At 38.1% G+C, this 21,896-nt stretch overlaps 1 protein-coding gene across 1 annotated transcript in view; it reads left to right on the top strand.

The window, feature by feature from the left end:
* RNF217 (ring finger protein 217) overlaps positions 1-21,896 on the top strand; it is a 53,114-nt gene that overhangs the window by 10,332 nt on the left and 20,886 nt on the right. Inside the window, exons 2-3 of the mRNA XM_020794098.3 lie at positions 4,501-4,734; positions 10,127-10,291. Of these exons, the coding sequence (XP_020649757.3) occupies positions 4,501-4,734; positions 10,127-10,291 (399 nt within the window). The remainder of the gene's footprint in view (positions 1-4,500; positions 4,735-10,126; positions 10,292-21,896) is intronic.

The raw sequence follows: 21,896 nt of genomic DNA, 5'->3' as shown, positions 1-21,896 counted from the left end.
ATACAGCCCTGCTCTCACCTGTCCATCACAGCTGGGCAGGGGAACATCAGCCAATGAGAGGACGGAGGGTGGTGCAGAAGGGGGAGGAGCTGGAATATATAAGGTGTGTGTGATGTGTGAAAGGCAGTTGGGGTTTTTTGAGAGTGGGAGGAGATGAGATAATTTGTTGGAGAGAGTGAGATAGATCTGTGAGAGTTAGTCAGTGAGGGAAAAGTCTGTGTGAGGTACATTAAATGAGAAACTTGATTTACATCCTGATTTACTACCTGTGATTTACTTATTTTATTTTGTCAAATCAATAAACACAGTTTTTGTTTTAGAAGAAACACTTGTCCTTTTTGATTAATGAATAAACTTTGGTGGCAGCAGTAGAAGAAGAGTAGTGAGCACTCTAGGAGGCCTGTATTGGTAGAGGCTTCAGAGTGGCCCACTACAGCACCAAATCAGGGGCAGGGTGTGACTGGTTTAGAACATAGTCCTTCATCCCACAGGCAGGGAGGGGTGGAGTGGTGCTGACTGAATGCTATGAGGAATTCTAACTCATCAAAGTTGTCAAGGAAATGTCTGTTTGCTGGCCTAATAAATGTTTGAATGTTTATTGTTTTGTTACTCAGATAAAACTTTTAATGGGGATATTACAAAAAGCAACTGGAAATCATTAACTTATAGGTAGCGAATCTGGTGTTCTTGCAGCTGAGGTTCCATGCAGCATTCCCTTTTTCTTGTGCTGTGTTTCATGAGCACTGTGTACCTGATCTCAATCAGACTTATTTTGGCTTAAACATTGGGTGCATTTTGGAAAGGAAATACTTCTTGATTGTCTTACTGTTCACAACAAGACCAGCTTGATGTTGAATGTGTCATACATTTCACTTTCAATTTTAATCATAGTTATCTCTCCCCCCCTCCCCAATTTCTGGGCTCTGTAATTGGCCCTAACCCTAAGGGATTAGCAGGGCAGCCCTAGAAGTCATGCTTCCTGTCATGGTAGAACAGCAGCTTCCCCTCCAAGTCATACTTCTTTATAGACAAGGTGATCAAGCAATTTTGACACCTAATGAAGAAATTGCAGAAGCACCCTCTCCATGGGGGGGGGGAGTCTAGCACCAGCAGTGAGCAGGCAACTTAAATAACTAACAATTTGCTGTGCTTTGCTGTCATCTCAAATCATTCAGCCTGATGGAAGGATTTTATTGTTACCTTGGGTAGCAAATATTTGTCATGGAAGTGTGCTTCCCAAGTGATAAGACAGTTGAAAGGAAGTCTGGGGTTCAAAAAGGAGGGAGATGAACCAGGAGGAAGATCTCTCTAGTCACTGGAGCTCCTCAAGTACAAAAGAGCTGTTGGAGAAGTGCAGTGTGTGTTTGAAAGTGTGCTTCTGGCATATATGAGACAAAGCTGTGTAACTGCTTGATTCTAGATTTTAAAAAATCAGAACTCGAATTCCTGTGTCAAAATTGTATATAATCAGCTACTGCATGAAATGTTTGCAGCAAGCATCCTCAGTTTACTCAGAAGTAAGATTTCCAGATGTAGGCAGTGAGAAATGTAGAGTTGTATCATACAATATGAATTGCAGGAGTAATTCAGTTTTGCCATTTTGTTCATCGCAATATGAACATCACTCGAAATTTATGTATTTATGCAGACAGAATTTTGTACTGTCAAGTCAGTACCACTTTCTCATGACCCATCCTCACAGGATTTTCTAGGTATAAAGTATGCAGAAATTTTTTACCCATCTGTCCCTTAAGGTGGCAGGATGCAAAATTCCCACCAGCCATACATACTCTGGGTGACCTGGTGACTCTGCCAAGAGGAACCATATAAATTAGGGCTTCCATTCCCTGGCTCCATATCCAGGCACTCCCGTCTACTGAACTATAACAGCTCCACAACTAACAGCTGTTGATAGATCAAGTGTTGTGAGATATTCTAAGCTTCCTTTTAAGAAAAGGGTGAAATTATCAAATAAACAAAGGAGATCTGTAGTGCTAAACCACTGCACCATGTTAACAAAAGATGGTTTCTGTCATGTCCTAGTTGTTAAAAACTTTAAAGTTACGTATTTATAGCTTCGGTGGTGCTTATTCTGGGTCATTGAGGGATTATACATGCAAGCATTGTGGATAAACTCTTCTGATTTTAAAATTTAAAAATACTTACCTTTTACATATTTATAGCTCTGTTGTATTTTATTTATTTTGTATGTATTGATCACGTATATATTGATTACGCACTTCCTGATAATTTTTTTTACTTAAGTGAAAGATCTGATATTCTTAAGAATAAAAATTATCTCTAAAGAAAAGATGAATTAGTCTGAATGCTATAACCACTTATTCCAAAGGAAGCCCCACTTAGTACAATGAGACTTACTCCTGAGTGGATGTTTAAGCTTATACTGTTCAGCTCCCTTTTGACTAATCAATTCACGCTTGCCAAGTTAAAAGATAATGTAAGGTAACTTGATTTCTGTCTTATGTCTGATGATGTGAACTTGCCCACAAAAGCTCACATAAAATATAAATTAGTCTTTAAGGTGCCATCATGTTTTTTGTCTCTTCCCCCCTTTATTTCTTTTTTAATTTCTGTCTGTTGTCTATCAAGTTATAGGGAAGAAAATAGTAAATTCTCAGTCTGCACATTTGAGGTATTTCTCAGATTATCTTTAAGTAGCAGATTTTTTTTTAAAAAAAATCCATATTCTTTCCATAGGGAGAAAAATTCCTAAAGTAAGACAGCTGAGGGTGTAAACATTACTAAAGCTCAAAAGAAAATATTTTGTCAGCTGCCCCGACAAGGACTTATAAAAACCCAAATAATGTCATGCTTGTTTGACCCCACAGGGGAGAGAGGATTCTTAACAAAGGAAACATCTGGATTGTGGTGACTTAGTGTGCATTTTCCACTAACTAACTTATTGATGCTTTTGTTGATTGACCACCTTTTACTAGTCTGAACGACTAATCGGCTTAGTGAATCAACACACGCATCCACTTCTTTATTAGCTATTCCTGCTTAATAGTAGATCACATAGTACTGAAATCATCATAACACTTGGTATAGTATTTTCTGCAAGTAATATAAGTTGGAATTAACTTGACAGTTCACACTTAATACAATGACATCTGCATCTCTGAAATTGATGTTTCTTCTACCAATTTTCACTCTTCTTTCATCTGATTCTAATCCACTTGTTTGTATGATATATTTTGCATATGGATTGAACAGAAAATGAAATAAAATACATCCTTGCCTGACACCTTTGGTTGGCACTTTTGCCAATTGGAGATCTGGTTCTCCATATTCTGTTTTAAACATAGCCTCTTCTGTAGGGTTAAATCATCAGGACACTCAAATGTTGTGGCACAGAGATTTCTTTTGGAACACTTAAAGCTTCTCCAAGAAAGTTTGGACCTATCAACATATCCTATTTTATTGTGGGATCAGTTTCCTTCTGGACACTTGGATAACAGCTTTCAATTTGTTCCAGATCATAATCTGCAGTTGGTTTGAATGATGTTGTTAGCTTTCCATGAAGTCTAATTTGTATGTTTCGTCTTGCCTCACTGATAAGAGTCATACAGTTTCTTCCAAGTTTGTTGTCTCCACATTAATTGTAGAGGACTATGGGCTAAATGCCGTTAGGCTGAACTAAAGTAGATCCGTTGAATGAATGGGATTTGTTAATTCAATACTAATATGAGTCCCATGAATCCAATGGGTCTACTTTAGTTGACACTAATAATTGGGTTTGGCCATATGCATGTAACATTATCTAATCAAAATGTAGACTCCTTAAATGTTTTTCAAGTAAGAAATATAAGTAGTTTATGTGTGTGTGGTTTTTTAAAATTCAGTATATGTTTGCATTACAGATAAAATGCCTACAAAATAAGCTCTGTTGTTTAGGCTGCAGGTCAGCCTCCAATTCCTTAGCACTCATTCTTTCTGTTCTTAATTATTCACAGGTTTTGTTGTGAAAGAGCAGGGGTCCTTTTAAAGGTGTAAATAATTGGCTGCTCTTGATTTGTTTAGTTTATTAAAAAATAAAACCAAAGCACATTAGAGAAAAACTTCATGTTAGTCAAGAAATAAGAGTGAATTATGTAGAAAACCATAAGCATTTGGTATTGCTAATAAAAGTTGTGTTACTTTCTTAATCTGTGAATAAAGCAGCAGTACATCAGATCATTAACCAAAAAAACAACAACCCAAACTTATTTCTTCTCCTGTCCTGTCCCTTTCCTGTATCTTGTCTAGAAGTGGGAATTAGTTAAGGACTTTTCTATAATGACATTAAATGGATTCTAGCAATTTTTCATTCTTTACACTGTAATTTAATATGTACTTTGCCTCATAGAAAAAATGTTATTAAGCTATTAATAACTTCCAGAGAGATGGTTTCCTCATGTGTTAGGATTGTGTGCCTTTGGTGTTGTGTACAGCTTACTATCATGTGCAGTGTTTGACCATTGCTTTTCCTTTCATATACAGGTGCAGGTGGGGCAAGCAGACATCTCTTGTCCAATAACAGAGTGCAGTGAGCATCTGGATGAAACAACTGTCCTTTTCAACTTGCCACATGATGACATCATCAAATATAAGTACTTCCTCGAACTTGGCCGTATTGGCTCAAGCACCAAGCCATGCCCTCAATGCAAGCACTTTACAACCTTCAGGAAGAGAGGCCACATTCCAAACCCTACAAAAATGGAGAACAAGTACAAAGTGAGCATGCTCACCAGAGCTATGGATTAGATGGCACAGCTGTGAGCAGAAAAAGTAGGCCAGGATATGGTGGGCATTAAATGGGCTTTCTTCTCTTACTGGATCTTAATGTAAGCTGTGCTTTTAGAATACAAATCTGTAGTTTCATACCCCTTGTCTGAACAATATGTTACCTTCCCAGAAGAACTGGCCAGGTAACATATTCACTTCTGTTTTTTGTACCTCCTTGTTCATAGTTGACCCATTAGTTTCGTGTGAAATCTTTCACAAAAGCTGGCAGTTCCTAACTTCTGTCGATAACATCATGCGTTTCAGTGATTGTTTCTGCTGCACTGTCATGTCTGGTCCCTCTTTTCATTTTCTATAGGTGTTACTTAGCTGTGGAGGTTACTAGTTGTAAGGGATGTCAGATTGGAAAGTTAGGCTCTTCCTGATCTACTCACAAATTATGAGTTATCCTTTCTCTTTTTATTGTTGGTTCTGATGGTCTTGTGCTGCAATCTTCAGACATGTCTGCCCCAAAATAGGTTCCATTAAGCTCTGTGAAGCTTGCTTCCAAGTATATAGATTCAGAATTGCAGACTTAGTTAGCAGAATGGTCACTTAGGTAGCGTGGCTGACAGGCCAAATACCAACAACTGCTTGTTTTGTTTTGTTTTTAATGGAAGTACCTTGCAGTTATGCCAGGAAGAGCAGTTACGTACACCTCTGACACTCACTATCTGGCATGGCCTGTTAAAAAGAAACTCAGATGAGGCCTCTTCTTCAGGTCCAGTCAGGCTGTCCAGTTGTTTCTGTATACTTTGTGTTATTGGGTAATTCTGTAAAAGACACAGAAATATAACAAAGTGAAAAGAACTGTTTGGAGTCAACTTGCCAGAAAGGCCATCATGTCAAGTTAGAGGTTGGCTTTGTATATGTAGTATAGCATACAGTATATTTCTCCCTCAATACTTTGTTGTGTCACTGATAAATTATTAGCCATGGGTACCTTTATTGATTTTTGAATATATAGTAGTTTGCTACTGCTAGCAATAACTGGATTAAATATCTACTAACAGATTCTTAAAGATATATGAAACTGCTGGTATTGGTATGTTTGTTCAGATTTTTGCTAGCTTTTTACCAGATTTATGACTTTTCAGGATAGAGGTCTCTCTGTGTCAGGCAGAGTTCTAACTCCTTTCTTCTGAAGATGCCGGCCACAGAGACTGGCAAAACGTTAGGAAGAAAACCCTCCAGAACATGGTCAAACAGCCCGAAAAACCTACAACAACCATCAGATTGAATATTTTCATGTCCTGTATTTCTACTCAAGTATTTAGTTACACTAAGTTTATGCTCTACCTTCTTGTGCAAATTCATACTTAACTGCTAGTGTGTATTCCTTCTCATTCAAAAAAATAAAAAAATAAAAATACTATTAGAGCAGAAGTATCAGATACAGTTGTATATGTAATATATGTCCACCTTGGTTTATATCTGAAAATATAATCACTGTTTTGCCATTGTTTATTGTCCCTTATTCGTTAAGCAGCTAGGTGTGTTTGTTCTGAAACAACATTTTTTCGGATGAACTTTACAAAGTGCATCTTGCTAAACTAAGTCATTTGCATGCAGTCACTAGTATTTCAAAGGTCAACGTCTTTTTTTTTTTAATCATTACTGCATGACAGGCAGGAACAGGAGCTCAGGATGCCTTAGAGTTCCCTCCAAGCACGCATAGACGTAACCTTTTGAAGAGCAATCTAGAAGAATTAATTTGAAAACGAGTGTCTTAAGAAATGGATTAGGCAGGAACTATTGTGCACCATTGACAACTGCCCCCTTCTCAAACCCAAAACCTAACCAAGTCTTGTGTGTGTAAAATATGGCTTGCATCTAATATGTTATTTCTGTAGACTATACTGTAATGTCTTCCTGTTGGTAGTACAGTGAGTGGACACTTCACCTGCAGTCAGATCCATATCAGTATGCCAGTTCAGTTCACACAGACACTTACTGTAAAAATATCATGTGATTCTCTGACAAGGTTTACTGAAGAGAGGCAGTAGAGGTGAGACCTTTTCGGATGGATCTGCCTAGTGGGGTCATTGACCAACTTTATGCTGGACACATGGAGAAAGAGCTATGATCAAAAGTCATAGCTAATCTACTTCTGCTTGTTGTGAATGATATTGCTACAAATGTCTAATGCTTTTAATAATAATAATAATATAATAATAATATAATAATATAATAATATAATTTATTGTCATTGTAAGTATATACACAGTATACTATACAACGAAATTCACAGACTGTCATTCTGAGCAGGTCATTTTTAATTGGGTGACACTGTTTACAGTACAGTGGACCCTCGATTTTCGGAATTAATCTGTATTGGAACGGTGGTTGCAGGTTGAAAAATCTGTAGGTCGAGGCTGCATTGACCTACAATGCATTGAAAACCAATTAATCCATAATCGGCCGTATTTGTTCCATTTGGGGTTTTTTTCCACTCTGTACAGTGGACCCTCTACTTATGGAATTAATCTGTATTGGCATGGTGGCTGCAAGTCGAAAAGTCTGTAGGTCGAGTCTCCATTGACCTACAATGCATTGAAAACTGATTAATCCCGTAACTGGCCGTTTTTGTTCCATTTTTTTTTCTGGTCTGCAGGCGGGCGGGCACAGGGTGCTGGCTAAACTGTAATGATTAGGCATCTTGCATGTTTATGTTTAAATCTCTGCCTCAGAATTCAAGTTATGTAGTCAGTGTCTGGAGCTGGGATATGTAATGAATTTGGGTTCCTTTTGATTATTTTTCTATAAAATTTTAATGCTTCTTACTTTTCATGCTAGTATATACCGACTTAGGGTTTGCTCCTGAAATTCCTGTGAGTTAAATAAGAATTGGTCAAGGCTCAAGCTAAAAGTTAGATGGATATTGTTGGGATCTGATGGAATCTCATTCAGGCTTCCTCCTTTGAAGCACAAAAGAGAGAGCAGCTAATTGAACCCAAAATATGTCATATATAAAATACCAGCCATAATTTATTACTAGGACCGTATGGCATACTAGATCACTCTGTCTCATTACTTCTGTTTTCAATCAGTGCGGCAACAATATTTGAATCAGCAGAGCAAAGTTACTATTTCAGGTTGTTATAGAAAAAAAAGTAGAAGTGCATTTTGTAAAATATATTGTGATGGTTAAAAAGCAGATTATAGATGGAGTGGGAAGGCTTTGTGTGTTTGCATACTTTAGAAACAGAACACCGAGAGTGACTATTGAAGTATCTAGCAAAGAGGTACTGTTATTAACTCTACAGGATTCTCTTTCATTAATGGAGAAGTAAATGCAGAAGGACAAGGAGAACTGCATGTCTGTAGTTGGCAGATACTCAGCCATGGAAACTAGGTCACCTTTTATTTTGTACACTCTACCACAGTTCTGAGAGGCGTAAGGTATGGTACAGTGTTTGAGCATGAAAAATAAATAAGCACCATTATTAATAGGCAGTATTAAAACCTATTAGGAAAACTTGTATGAATTAAGAAATTATCAATCTATTCATAAGCATGAGTGCTCGTTTAACATCTATCTTATGTGGACACTGCTAAAAGACCTTTAGCATACAAGTAATGCCATTAACGTTATTGGGGTTATTTAATATAGTAACCTTACACATTACTTGTGTTTGTTGTGGGTAGCAGTCAATAGCACACTTTGAAATATTGGAAAGTTCTTCGTATTCATTTAAAAATATAATTAATTTGGGGCGGCAGTTGCTGTGGGACAGCCAACCTTTTTGAGTTGTCAGTATCATAGGAGCATTGGGTTTGAAATGCCCTTCATGTGAAGTCATTGTTTCTCCTAATAATGAACGTGGGTGATTTTGGAAGACAAAGGAGACCATTCAAAATGATTCAGAAATAAACAGGGTGAGTTCCACTTACTCAGGGATGCCCCTAGGTACACATCCTCATACGTGTGTAAATTAAAAGGATAAACACTCCAAAGAGCACAGTATGGATGTGAGCTTCTTAGAATAGCATTAATTAATGCGGTACTCCCCAGTGTGTGAGACTAGGAACTCCCACCACCCTTGCCAGTATTCCCTGTAATCAGGAATGATTGGTGCTATAGTCCAGAACATTTGGAGGGCCCCATGTGAGAGAAGGCTGCTCTAGTACGTACAGAGTAGCAGAGGTGGCAGTTGAATGGATTGTGGGGGGGGGGAGAGAAATAGGGGGTGGGGAAGTAAATTGGCCTGTTCAACCCCTTGGGTATTATAAGGACACAGGAGAGGCCCTTTTCTGTTGCTGCTTCCATACTCTAGAACACCCTCCAACAGGAGGCTAGGCTGCCCCCATCTTTGCAGTCCTTCCACAAGCACGACTTCCATAAGTCCTTTCTCTTCTGGCAAGCTTTTCCTTAATGACTGACTACCTGAGTGGGTTTATAAAAAACGGATTGTTATACCTTTTGCTTTGAGTATGTATTGGTGTTGCATATGTTTTTCAGTACTGTATCCATTTGATTCTTTTTGGCATTTGCATTCTTGTTGTTAGCTTTAAATATTGTCTTTCAATGATGTAAGCCGCCTCGGGCCCTTCTTGAAGAGAAAGGCAGGATAAAAACATTGTAAATAAATAAATAAATAAATAAATAAATAAATAAATAAATAAATAAATAAATAAATAATAAGCATCCTGATGTTCAGTTTAGAGACAGATGGCTCTTTTGTTAGAAAGCCTTCCAGCAGCATACAGAGATGTTCTATAAAGAAAGAGGGAGAAAAATAACATTTTTTTTCAGACTTGCCAGAACCTCCTGCAGGCACTACTTATTGCAGGTTCCATTTGTGGTAAGAATAAAAAGTTTTATAAGAATTCTTGTATAACAGTGCTTAGTATACCTGAAGCTGGGTTGAAAATTGTGTCTTCACTTACCCATTGCTAAGGAGCGTGGTTGCATAATAATTAGAGTGTTTTCAGCTTATGCTTGTGTTCCTGAAGTTTCCTGAACTAGAAGCCTCTTAACTGATTTGTGGTTTTAGAGGCATTGCAAAGGAAGTGAAATTGGAAACAGCTGTGGTTATTATGGGTATGAATTGACCAAAATAAAAAATTGGCATGCACACACCACTGATTAAAGAAAACTTTTTGCTCAGACTGAGCTGTCAACAAATTTTTACACCCTGTTGTATCAGCCTTCCCTTTTCTTTAGAGCGTCTCACTTGCATCTCTCTTTTATGACACCAGCAGTTCATGTGCTGTGTCATAGTCTTCTATCCTGTCTCTCTCTGGAGTGCTAATTAATGTGAAAAGGTCAGAGTTGGTTGGTCTGTTTGTTTGTTTTCTATTCACATTTACTGTACTGTTATTTGTGCTTTTATGTACACAGATCCAGTGCCCAACCTGCCAATTCTTGTGGTGTTTTAAGTGCCATTCTCCCTGGCACGAAGGAGTTAACTGCAGAGAGTACAAAAAGGGGGACAAGTTGTTACGTCACTGGGCCAATGAAATTGAACATGGACAAAGAAATGCTCAGAAGTGTCCAAAATGCAAGGTGAGGAAGTCCTCATTAATCTGTTTTTTCCACTCAGTGTTTGACTATTCTGTGAAGTTTTCCAAGCTCGGATGTATGTGCAATGTCACCTAATGGAATTCATGCTGACTAAGGCAGTATTACTGGTCCAATTAAGTTCAAGAGAACTTAATCCCCATCATCTGCTGACATAGCTGCTCTTTCAGAAAGTGCTTATCTATCATCCTCTGTTTGTTTGTAGCGGAATTGCTGAGTTTTGAAGCTATTAACCTTACTGCTTCCCAGCCAAAAAAAGAGAAAGAAAAGAAAAAGAAAAAAAAAACCCACCACCAAACAAAACTGAAAAAAACAAACAAACTCCATTGCTAGTACAAAACACACAACTTGAGCCTCGAGTAGGCTTGAAGTTTATGGAATGTCTGTTTCATGGGAGACACGATTTCATTTGTAAAAATTCTAATTTTGTTGCATGTTGAACTAAGTCTTATCTCACGAAGCCAGTAATCTAAATTTGAAAGAAGGGAAGGAAGTTTGCAAGCAAAAAGGGGACCCATGCTTAATGGAAAACAAAAGGATGACATTTATGTATTTTTAAATATTCACATGCTTTTTATGCTGAAAAATTCCAAGGCAAAGTACAACAGTAGTATAATATATAATACGTAATGCACAACTATGCATTATGGCACATATAATGTGGAACCTAATACTCATATCACATATGATAATCATGTAGTTCTTTTTATGTTAGGTTGAACTGTATAGGGAAAGTCTACTGAAATTTTTTTCAGGTGCTTGAGAGATTTGTGAGGGGAAAGACATTCCCACTTAATGGGTGTCGCCATGGTAAATGCCCTGCTCCAGACAACTGTAAAGCAGACTACAGGATATTTGACACAATATGGAGGGCCTCTTCAAATAATCTTAAGAATCATTTGGCCTTTTATGGGAAAATATATATTTTTCAGATAACTGGGTCCAAAGTTGTTTATGGCTTGAGAAACTAATAATATAACTTAAATTTGGCCTGGTTGCAAATAAGCAGCCAATAGGCACTTTCTTTATCAGTAGTATTAAGTGCTCCTGGTAGATTGCACCATTCAGAAGCCTATTGGAGGTACTCTGTACCAGCTGCAGCTTTTGGACCAACCTTCACGATAGCACCATGTAGAGCACATAGCAGTAGTCCAGTATTGTGGTTTAAAGTGCCTAAATCACTATAGTCAAGCTATCACTGTTCAAGAACAGCCACAACTGGCATATCAGCTAAAGCTGATAAAAGGGCTGTACAATCTGCTTAAGTGATCTAGGGTTTCAAGGACAAAAGAATAGGTGATCCTACCGAAGGAAGAGAATCCTGTCCCGAATAGGTAGTCTGTCTATCTCACAGTCTTCTACCTGCTTATACATTGCTGCCTTCATTGCTTCATCATCTTTGCAAGTTGCCTTCGTGTGTAGGAAGAAGTGGCAATATGTAAGTTCAAGGCTGTAGAGAAGGTTAGAGTTACAATAGGGATAGGAGTCGGCTGTAATGCATGCTTGTGTCATGTGACAATGACTGTAAATCATGTTATTCACAAGTGTAATTTCTTCAGTGTTGTCACATGAAAAGATGTACTAAAATATTTATGAAATATTTACGAAATGTGAGGGGGTTACTCACTTTTGTGTCATACTGCAATACTTAATGCACAAGTTTGCAGTATAACATACATAATGTGGAACCAAATACGCAAATCACATACAGTGGTACCTCGACTTATGGACATTCCTACTTACAACCATTTCAACTTACGACCAGCTCCAGTTGCAAAATTTTGCTTCTACTTGTGACTGGAGCTTCCACTTACAGACACAAAAAGGCAGGGGAAAAGGGTGGGAAATTCAAATTGCTAACTGTAGGTGGCAAAGAGGCTGCTGCTTTGTAGCTCTTTCGCCCTGGCACTTAGAGAGTGTGCGATCGGAGGAGGCTGCCTGGTAAGGTAAGGTGGTGCTTTATACTTTTAAAAAACTGCTCTGGGTGTTTTTGCAGTGTGGTTTTGGGCTGGGGGGGTTATGTTTCTGTGCTGTGATGGATTTAGGGGGGTCGTTTGTTTTTTGGTTCCCCCATTTCCAATGGGTCTTGGGGGGTTTGGTTGCTTTTTGGAGTGTTTTTCCCATTTCCGAAGAGTCTTGTGGGATTTGTTTGTTTTTTGGTTCCCCCCATTTCTAATGGATCTTGGGGGGTTTGGTTTTTTGCTTTTTCCTTTTTTCTTTGCATTTCCGATCTGCTCAGTTTGTTATCTTTGCATTTCCAACCTGCTCCCTTTGTTTTCTGTGCATTTCTGACCTGCTCCATTTGTTTTCTGTGCATTTCCAATGGGTCTTGCATGCTTCTCTTGCTTTTCCCTTGTTTTATTTGCATTTCTGATCTGCTCCCTTTGTTTTCTTTGCAGTTCCAACCTGCTCCCTTTGTTTTCTGTGCATTTCCAACCTGCTCCCTTTGTTTTCTGTGCATTTCCAATGGGTCTTGCACGCTTGATTGCTTTTCTCCTCTCCCTTCGGCCGCAAGGAATTAATCGCGTTTCCAATGAGTCTTGCAGTGATTTTTTGTATGTGATTTCCCCCCCCCCCCTTTGGCTGGAATGGATTAATGGTGTTTCAATGCATTCCTATGGGAAACGGTGCTTCGACTTACGACCATTTCGAGTTACGATCATCTTCTGGAACCAATTAAGTTTGTACAATGATCATGTAGTCCCTTTAACATTAGTTCAGACTGTATAGGGAAAGTTTACTGAAATTTGTAGGTGCATGCCAGATTTGTGAGGGTAAAGACATGTGGTAAAAATTGTATTTGTTTTAGTTTCACAGGGGATACCTTTCTTGTTTTCATATTTTTTGTGCACTGGTATTTTCATTTTACACAAAGAGCCACTTTCAGACACTTGTTTGGGTTTACATTTTGGGTTTCCTTGTATTCAAAAAGTCCTTAAAACCCATAAGAACTACTCTAGAAAGGCAGAGGGAAGGCAACAGAGAATCAATATACTCCCAAAAGCAGAGGCAGGGCAACAGAGAACCAGTGTACTTCAAAAGCAGTCATCACTACATGAGAAAGAAAAAACATCAAAAACTCCACCAAAATAGACACCTTTAACAGATTAAATACACAGTAAATTAACCAAATAACAATTTAAAAAATTCACCTACCCACACACTCAAGAAAAATATATATATAAAACAAAAAATACCCATGGCCTTCTTCCCAAAACCCAAGAAAAGCAAACAAGCGAATAGAGCCAACAAACTACAATAAACTTTCCCATCCAAAACTAGAATACGAGATTATGTCATCTCTACCACTTGACTTTAATGTTGATAATGAAGAAATTGAAATTGTTAAAAATTTTGTATGCCTTGATTCAGTCATCAATCCAGAGAGACCACAGCCAAGAAATTAGAAAAAGACTGAGATTTAAATGGGCAGCAATAAAGGAATTAGACAATGATGTGTCACTGGATGTGTCACTGGATATGTCACTGGGGGCCAAGGCCAAGATTATCCACACTATTGTATTTCCAATTACTGTGTCTGGGTGTGTAATCTGGACATGGAAGAAAGCTGACAGGAAAAATATTGATTTGTTTGATATATGATGCTGCAGGAGAGCTTTCCATATGCCCTTGATCTCCAGAAAAATGAACAAGTGGGTCCTGGATTAGTTTGAGTCTGAACCTTGTCTGGAAGAACTAGTGACAGAACTGAAGCTATCATATTTGGGGCACATCATAAAAGAAAAGGATTTCTGGAAAAGAAATGGTGGGAAGAGTTGAAGGCAGACACAGGACCAAGTATCTGACTCCATAAAGGAAGCCACAGCCTTAAATCTACAATTGCTGAATAGTGCTGATGAGAACAGGACATTTTGGAGATCACTCATTCATAGTGTCTCCATAAATTGTAGGTGACTTGGCAGCATGTAATAGTAGCAACGCTTGGTGCCTTCTCTTGTCTTCTGTTCTTTGAATCCAGCAGGCAGAAGCAAAAATAATTTAGGAAAGGAAGAGACCAAACAACAACAAGACACGAAAGAGGAAAAAGTCCACAAAGAAATCGGGGGGGGGGGGGAATAAACATAAAATTAATTCCAGGAAAGAATGTTGGAGGAGGAAAGGAGCTGTGCCATAGTGTTTTGTTCCCATGCTATGGAGATGACACAAAATGGGCCTTTAAGACATAGTCTACATAAAATGTCAGTTAGCTCTGAATTAGTGTCTTGTCTATGCCTTGTGTAAGCCTAACAGCAGCAAAAAATAATCCAAAGCAATGGGGAACCTACCACCCATCCCCAAGGCAAACAGGGAAAGGATCCAAGAAAGAGACAGGCAAACATGTAGCAATGGACTATGAAACGGGGGGGAAAACCCAAAAAACTTCTGCCTGGGTTCCAGGCTCTTGTGCCAATTCAGCATTCCCCCTTCCACTGGACCTTCTGATTGACTGCCAAGAAACCTCATTGTTCACACTACAATGTCTTTATAATATCCCTTTCAATAATATTGGATGAAAAAAAATGTGTCAGGCAATCAGATATACAAAGAGTGAAAGAAGTAGTGGGGTTACCCTTGAGGCTGATGTGGAGACTCCCAACTGGTCCAAAATTTGGCGGCCAGATTAATAACTGGACTGAATAAATTCCAGCACGTCTCCCCCACTCTGGCTGCCCTTCATTGGCTACCGGTTCGTTTCTGCATCGACTTCAAGGTTATGATGATAACATTCAAAGCCCTAAACGGGTTAGGACCTCGGTACCTATCAGAATGCCTGCTCCCAGCCAGATCTGTCTGTAATACCCATTCCTCACAGGCAGGGTGGTTGAGGGCCTTGACCCCGAAAGAGGCCCAGAGGGAAAGAACAAGAAACTGGGCCTTCTTGGCGGTTCCCTCCCCCCCCCCGCCTATGGAACAATCTGCCTATTAAGATCTGCCTGGCACCCTCTCTGGATGGGTTCAAACGAGCATTGAAGACTTGGCTCTTCTGCCAGGCTTTCCCTGAGCATTAAGATCTTGGCCTCCCTTTTACCATCCTTTTTGTCATCCTCTCCATCACCCTTTTTACCACCTTTATTGCCATCTGTTTTAATTTACCCTATTTGGCTTGTATTAATTAATTTATTTTTCTTGTGTTTTAATGTTGTTGTTTATTATGTTGTTAGGCACCCAGATTGGCCTGGTTGCCAGATGGTGCGGGGTAAATAAATAATAAAAGTTAAGCAAAAGAGGGAACCACAAAAGATCATTAAACTTTTGTGTGTCCCTCTTTTTAAATACAAATCATTCACGTTACAGAGCAGCCATTTTCATCCTTGTTTTGGCCATGGCTATAAACACAATATGAAAGAAATATAGGCCGAATCAGTCTCATAAGAAACCTTATAAAGTGATGTATGAAGACTTGTTTCCAGCCTGTGGTCCTTTTCAAATATGCCAGGGGCCCCCAGGGAGCCATATAGCCCCGATTGAGAATGTGAGGTTCTCCAGGTGGGACAGTAACTTCCTTCAGCTGCATACAGTGTGGCCAATGGGAGAGACTGATGGGAGTTGTACCTCAACATCATCTATATGGCCATATGCTTGCCATCCCTATTCTAAAGCAGTATGTTAATGCATCTATCTTTGAAATCTGTAGAGCCAATTCCCTATTTCCAGAAACATTCTCCAAGACCAGCTGAGTACAGTGGTGCCTCGCATAACGTTTTTAATTGGTTCAAAAAAAAAAAACCTTATGCGAAAAAAACTTTATGCGAAACACCATTTCCCATAGGAATGCATTGGAAACCGGTTAATCTGTTCCAATAGGCACGGATTGGCATCCTTAAGCGAAAAAACCCATAGGAAACATTGTTAAACGATACAATGTTTCCTCCATTGGAATGTATTGAAGCCGACTCAATACATTTCAACGGCTTTGCAAAGTCAATTTTTGCAAATTTAAGTGTGTCATAAAAGGGTCAAAAATGGTTTTAAATGCTTGGATTAGCTTCTGCACCCTCTAAAACGGATGCAAAAGTTAATTTGGCTTTGATCTGACTTTTCGTTAATTTATGGTGAATTTTTTCCCCCCAACTTTTGACAGCTGTCAAAATCTGACAGCTCCATTGTTTCCTATGGGGGAGAAAAAAATTCACAAAAAATTAACGAAAAGTCAGATCAACGCCAAATTAAGTATGCACACATTTTAGAAGGTGCACTAACGATTCCAAGCATTTAAAACTGTTTTTCAACATGTTAAGACACTTTTGTAATTGAAAAAATGAACATTGTTAAGTGAAGCAGGGGACCTTAAAAAAAAAACGTTAAGCGAAGCATGGTCCCAAAATCGCTATGTGAAAATCGCCCATAGGGAAAAACATTATACGAAGCACAATCTGACTCTGAAAAAATAAACGTTAAGTGAAAAAAACGTTAAACGAAGCAAACGTTATGCGAGGCACCACTGTATATGTATTCTCATAGCAACCATGAACCAAGGTTAGCTAAAAATAGTTGTCTGTTTGATTGCAGCAGCTAAACAGCAGACACTTCATACCCTGGTATATTATTGTACCCCTGTTTTCTCTGCATCTATGATATCACAACACAACTTGGTATTGTAAACCAAATTCGAGCAGTGGTCATTACAGGGTATGCTAACTTGGAAGGCATGCCAACACTAGGGATGGTCCTTTTTTGTTTGCAAAAAATAAAAAAACATGGAATGGCTTATTCTTCTTTTCTTGTCTTCATTGACTCCTAAAAGGGATCCTAGAACAGTCAAAGTTCTAAGTGAAGACGTGAAATGGATCATTAAAACCTATTGTTTCTCATTAAATTAGTGCCATTTCTAACATATGTAAGGCTGGGAACTGATTTGAACTAGATATGGCTCATTTCTTAGCCATTACTTACACCAATTCTGATTTACCTGTTGAAACAGAGGGATTTCAGATGACATCTCATTTGATGAATACATATGAATACTGTGGGAGGGAAGTATTAATTAAAATATGCCAAGTAGCTTTCTCCTTTGAGTTAAAATGTGTACTGTATCTATAGAAGAGAACAAATAGATCAAGTTTATTCTTCAAAGATGCAGGGCAGAAAGACAGCCAGGAAATTCTGTAAAATCTTAGTTTAAATGAGTGGACTTTGCTGAAGAAAGTTCTGTTGGCTTGTACCTATGGAATTCAGACTTACTTACTTACTTACTTACTTACTTACTTACTTACTTACTTACTTACTTACTTACTTACTTACTTACTTACTTACTTACTTACTTACTTACTTACTTACTTACTTACTTACTTACTTACTTACTTACTTACTTACTTTAAAATATTTTTACTCCCACCTTTTTCCTTTGAAAGAACACAAGGCGGCTTACAACATTGAAAGACCATATTTAAGGTTGAAAACAATGAGTATACAACAGTGGTTAACATTATTAAAAGGCAATATTTAAAGCTAAAAATGAACGAGTGAAAAGAGGCAGGTCACAACATTAAAGGGAAAAATTAAAGCTAAGAACAAAAATATACAAACATAAAAAAAGAAAAAGATTAAATATGATAAAGAACAAAGTAGTCATATTTAATCAGATAAGAAAACAAAAAGAAAGAGAGTTGGTTATTAAGAAACATAAGCTTATCAATAAATTTAAGATTATTAAAAATTTAAATTATATGTCTTGTCATGACAAATATAATATACCTCAATGCATCTCTGAAGGGAGGATGAAGGATAAATGTGAATGAGGTAGAAGCTGGACCTTGAATTAGTAATAGCAGAGACAGGTTGGGCCTTTACAGAGAACAGTTGATCCACACAATTGAGAAGTAGGTGGAGATATGTCATGATGGTAGACAATCTCAGCAACTGAAGCAGCACCCAGAAAGAGAGAGTGTGTATGTGGTTACATTGATTGCAGTCTTATTTTCTTTGAAAGCATACTCTTTAAAGCTGTATTATTATCTTTTAATGCCAGCTACAACAGCATTATTTACTTTCCTGACAGTTCAGTCACTCACAGTTTAAATTTTAGTTCCTTTAGAGAAATAAAAATGTTTCCGAATCGGAATATTGAAGTTGATTTTTGTTAGGTAAAAACTGCTTCCTGGATGGCTTAGTGAGTTGGGTAACAGGCTATGAAGCCAGAGTTTGGGAGTTTGATTCCTCATCAAAGTAGCCAGCCTAGGTGGTCTTGGGCATGTTGTACAGTCCCAAAGTACACCAGAATAAGGGAATGGTAAACCACTTCTGAATGTTCTGTATCTAAAAAACCCTGCAAAGGACCATAGTAAGTCATAATTGACTTGACAGCCCATTGTTGTTATTGTTATGTAAAAATCATTAAAGCTAAGGAGCTTACTAAATATACACCCTTAAACCCAGGGGCAAAAAATATTGAAAATTGTGAACAGTGTTTGAACAGTTGATGGTACACCACATAGATGGCATCTGATAGTTCAATACTATGAAGAATCAAGTGAATTAACATTTAACTCCACCACTGTATGGTTAAAACAGCTGATGGTGGACAGTTTTGTTAATAAGGAGTTATAGATTTTTCTATAAGAATAATAGATATTTAAAAACAACATTTAATTCCACTGTAAATTGGGATTAACAAAAAAGAAACTTCATGTTTAGTGAAATCATTTCTGTCAAGTAAAGCTTTGCTCAGTATATTGAAAGATGTATTGTGCTGTACGCTTGAGAAGTTCTGACACTTTCAACCAACTGGTTCTGCTTGTTTTTACAAACTTGCATTCTCACTGCACAAAAAGGAAGTAAAATACATTTTGGAACACTTTGTTTTGATATGAAACTGACATTTTGGAATTGCAGCATTGCTTTTCTGTATATGTCTTGTATTTACTGAAAATGTGGCATTTGCATGTCTATCATAGGTCACAGAAATCTCCTTCTTTGGGAATTTCCCTCTAAATGATTGTTCTGCTTCTCTTCAACCAGTTAAACAACCAGTTCTTGTCTACTACTGGAAGAGCATAATTTTATTTGCAAAGTAGCCTTAGTGCTGTTTTTTTCCCTTTAACTTTAAATTATGGGATGTTAAACTGAGTAGAATGCTGGTAGAGAAAGCTAAAGATCATTTGGTCTGATAAACATATCCAGACAAAAACAACACAAAGCAAAAACAACACAAAAATATAGTTGCACCTGAAAGACTTTATATTTCAATGTGAGTTGTCTTCAGAGATGGTCTGGTAAGGCATAAAGGTTAGAACATTAAGAATGTTTCCAATGGAATTACTTCAGCCAAATCAATTCAAGTTCTATTCTTTCTCAATATCATGTTTTGTCAAAGCTGTTTCAAGATTTTATGACTTGGAAAGTGTTGTTATGATCATCATCATCTCCTTGGAAGACTAAGGATGTATGAGCAGAAATACAGTGGTGCACCGCATGACGATGATAATTCATTCCGTGAAAATTGCTGTTTAGCAAAATCATCATCTTGCGAAAACTGTTTTCCCACTGGAATGCATTGAAACCTGTTTAATGTGTTCCAATGGGGAAAATCGTCATCGTTTTGCAGCTATTTTGCGAAGCACCGATCAGCTGTAAAAATGGCTGTCCTGCGAAGCACGGGTCCCGAAAACATAGGGAAGCCATTTTGTGAAGACGCCGATCAGCTGTAAAAATGTCGTCTTGTGAAAAAACGGTCCGTGAAGCATGGACCAAATCATTGTCAAGTGAAAATCCACCCATTGGAATCATTGTTTTGCGAATTACTATAGCGATCACAAAACCTTGTCGTCATGCAGATTCATCGTTTTGCGAGGTCGTCGTCTAGTGAGGTACCACTGTAGAAGATGAGTATGGTTGTATATTCCTGGATCAGACTCAATTATAGCATCTCAGTGGATTACATTGACTCAGTGGATTACATTGACTCAGTGGATTACATTGAAATTCTTGGCTAGTTGTGTACTTTATCAGTGGAGGAGGGTTCATGTGGTCCCAGGCCATGTGATTTCCATCCCTGCTGTAATATAATGGTTTCTAAATTATGTTAGGATCTATAGTCAGATATGCAGTATTCTTCTTCATGGTCTCTGCGACTCACAAAATGGGTCTGCACCTGCACAGAGGCTTTTTCCAGAAAATTCCTAGCTAACCAGTTTTGGTGGATGTCATGCCTACTCTTACCATACATCATCTCACACACCCAAACCTGATCCTCTCAGTTATTTTTCATCCATCATGAGAGTGAGTTAGTTGTGGACACAGTTAAATGCATTTTCATAGTTTTATATTCTTAAGCTATGGGCTAAGTTAATTTCTTTTCTCTTGTATTTTTTCTTGGTCTTTGGCCAAATTTTATCATATTCATTTTTTGTTTTTGGGGTTTGTCTGCCTTCATGGCCTCATCAACCTTGTTTTAAAAATGTATGGACAAGAGAGGGAAAGTTTCCCATTCTTGACGGCCAATCTCAGTGCTTCTTTTGCCTTGGTGAGGGTTGCTTGGCTCAGGCTTGCTCTGTGTGCTGTGGTTTCAATTAGACCTTACTCTTTATTTTTGGGGAAAATCTCTAAGGGTGGTAGATTTAACTGGCCAAAATTGGATCCTCCATATGGTCTTAGCTTTGACTTCAGCAGTCTCCACAGCCAAAAGTGCCATTGGTATTGCCAAAGAAAACACTAGTACTGAACTCAGCTCTGATGTTGTATTACAATCCCTCTTCTCTGGTTCCTCATCCTGTGACATGGGCAAAGACATTTTACCACTGAGGGATAAGAAGCACTCTAAGAGAAGATGTGATACATTGCATACTGGGTCTTCTGCTATGGCTGATACTGATGCATTGAAGCCAAAAAAATTGAAACACAAGAAGGGTCCTTCAGCCAGTTCTTCTGTATCTACTTTGCCTTCTCTGGTGCCAACTTAATCAACTCCTTGGTTTATGACTTTGTCTGTTCTGCCAATTCAGCTGGCTAAAACCAAGTTTTCTGGCATCGGTCCTTGGCACAAACTGGACCTTACTTCTCTCACCAGTGCCACTCCTTCAACCAATTCCAGCCTTGATTTGATGCTGGACATGACTATGCATGTACCTTATGCACTCATGTCCAGCATCAAGGACATACTTTGTCTCAGAGTGGTAGGTTAGCATTCAGGCCATGTGCACTTCATATCTATGAAGCCTAGAATCCTAAAATATAAAAATAAAATCCATACTTTTCAAGATTATGTGTGAGTTACCATGCCCAGACTATAAGGGGCATTTTCTGAATCAGCCAAAGTTTGAAAAACTAGAACCACTTTAATACAATGAATTAGTTAATATAAAATGTAGAATGTGTTTCATTTTCTGTGTGCTTCTCTGAATGTACAGAAAGACAGAAAACACATGTTGAACGTAGATATTTTAGTATTTTCAACGTTGTTTATTTGTTTTCTGTAGGTACTCCTATTCACATTCTGACACCTTAGTACACTGGAAATACCCTGCAAGAGAGCAAGGTGTTTAGATGGAAAAGAGGACAGGGCACTTATACCTTTGATAGTTGCACAGAAGAGGAAGTTTGTTTCTCATCCTGTAAGCGATACTGAGGGAACAGTCTTCTCCTAAACAACTGT

Source organism: Pogona vitticeps, chromosome 1, assembly GCF_051106095.1.
Source record: "Pogona vitticeps strain Pit_001003342236 chromosome 1, PviZW2.1, whole genome shotgun sequence".
NCBI classification, from domain to species: Eukaryota; Metazoa; Chordata; class Lepidosauria; order Squamata; family Agamidae; genus Pogona; species Pogona vitticeps.
This window is presented reverse-complemented; position numbering and strand designations above follow the sequence as displayed.